We start from the raw sequence: 441 nt of genomic DNA, 5'->3' as shown, positions 1-441 counted from the left end.
AGGGGAGCTGGGGTCTGGGGAGCACTGACCACGGGCTGGGGGGGGCCGGACAGGAGTCTCTGCGGAAGATCATCACCACCTTGGCCGTGAAGAATGAGGAGATCCAGAATTTCATCTACTCCCTCAAGCAGATGATGCAGAATGTGGAGGTACCGGGGATCCCTGCCCTCCCCCTGGGGACTCTCCCCTCCCTGCCCCACCACACACTGGGGGTCCTGGGTAGGGGTCTCACCCCGCTGACACCCCTTGGGGCGTTGTGACCAGGCCAACTCGTCGCGGGCACAGGAGGACCTGGAGAACGAGTTCCAGTCGCTGTACGCGCTGCTGGACGAGCTGAAGGACCAGATGCTGATGAAGATCAAGCAGGAACGCGCCAGCCGCACCTACGAGCTGCAGGTCAGTGCCCACCCTGCATGTGGGTGTGGGTGTGTGTCCCCTGCC

At 63.5% G+C, this 441-nt stretch overlaps 1 protein-coding gene across 1 annotated transcript in view; it reads left to right on the top strand.

The window, feature by feature from the left end:
* The window catches only part of FSD1 (fibronectin type III and SPRY domain containing 1), a 19,527-nt gene that overhangs the window by 5,630 nt on the left and 13,456 nt on the right, over nt 1–441 (top strand). The window contains exons 2-3 of the mRNA XM_014949670.1: nt 54–149; nt 265–396. Coding sequence (XP_014805156.1) covers nt 54–149; nt 265–396 — 228 coding nt within the window. The remainder of the gene's footprint in view (nt 1–53; nt 150–264; nt 397–441) is intronic.

Source organism: Calidris pugnax, unplaced genomic scaffold (assembly GCF_001431845.1).
Source record: "Calidris pugnax isolate Ruff unplaced genomic scaffold, ASM143184v1 scaffold173, whole genome shotgun sequence".
Classification (NCBI taxonomy): domain Eukaryota; kingdom Metazoa; phylum Chordata; class Aves; order Charadriiformes; family Scolopacidae; genus Calidris; species Calidris pugnax.
Note: the sequence above shows the minus strand (reverse complement) of the source record. Positions and strands in the feature narration are given on the sequence as shown.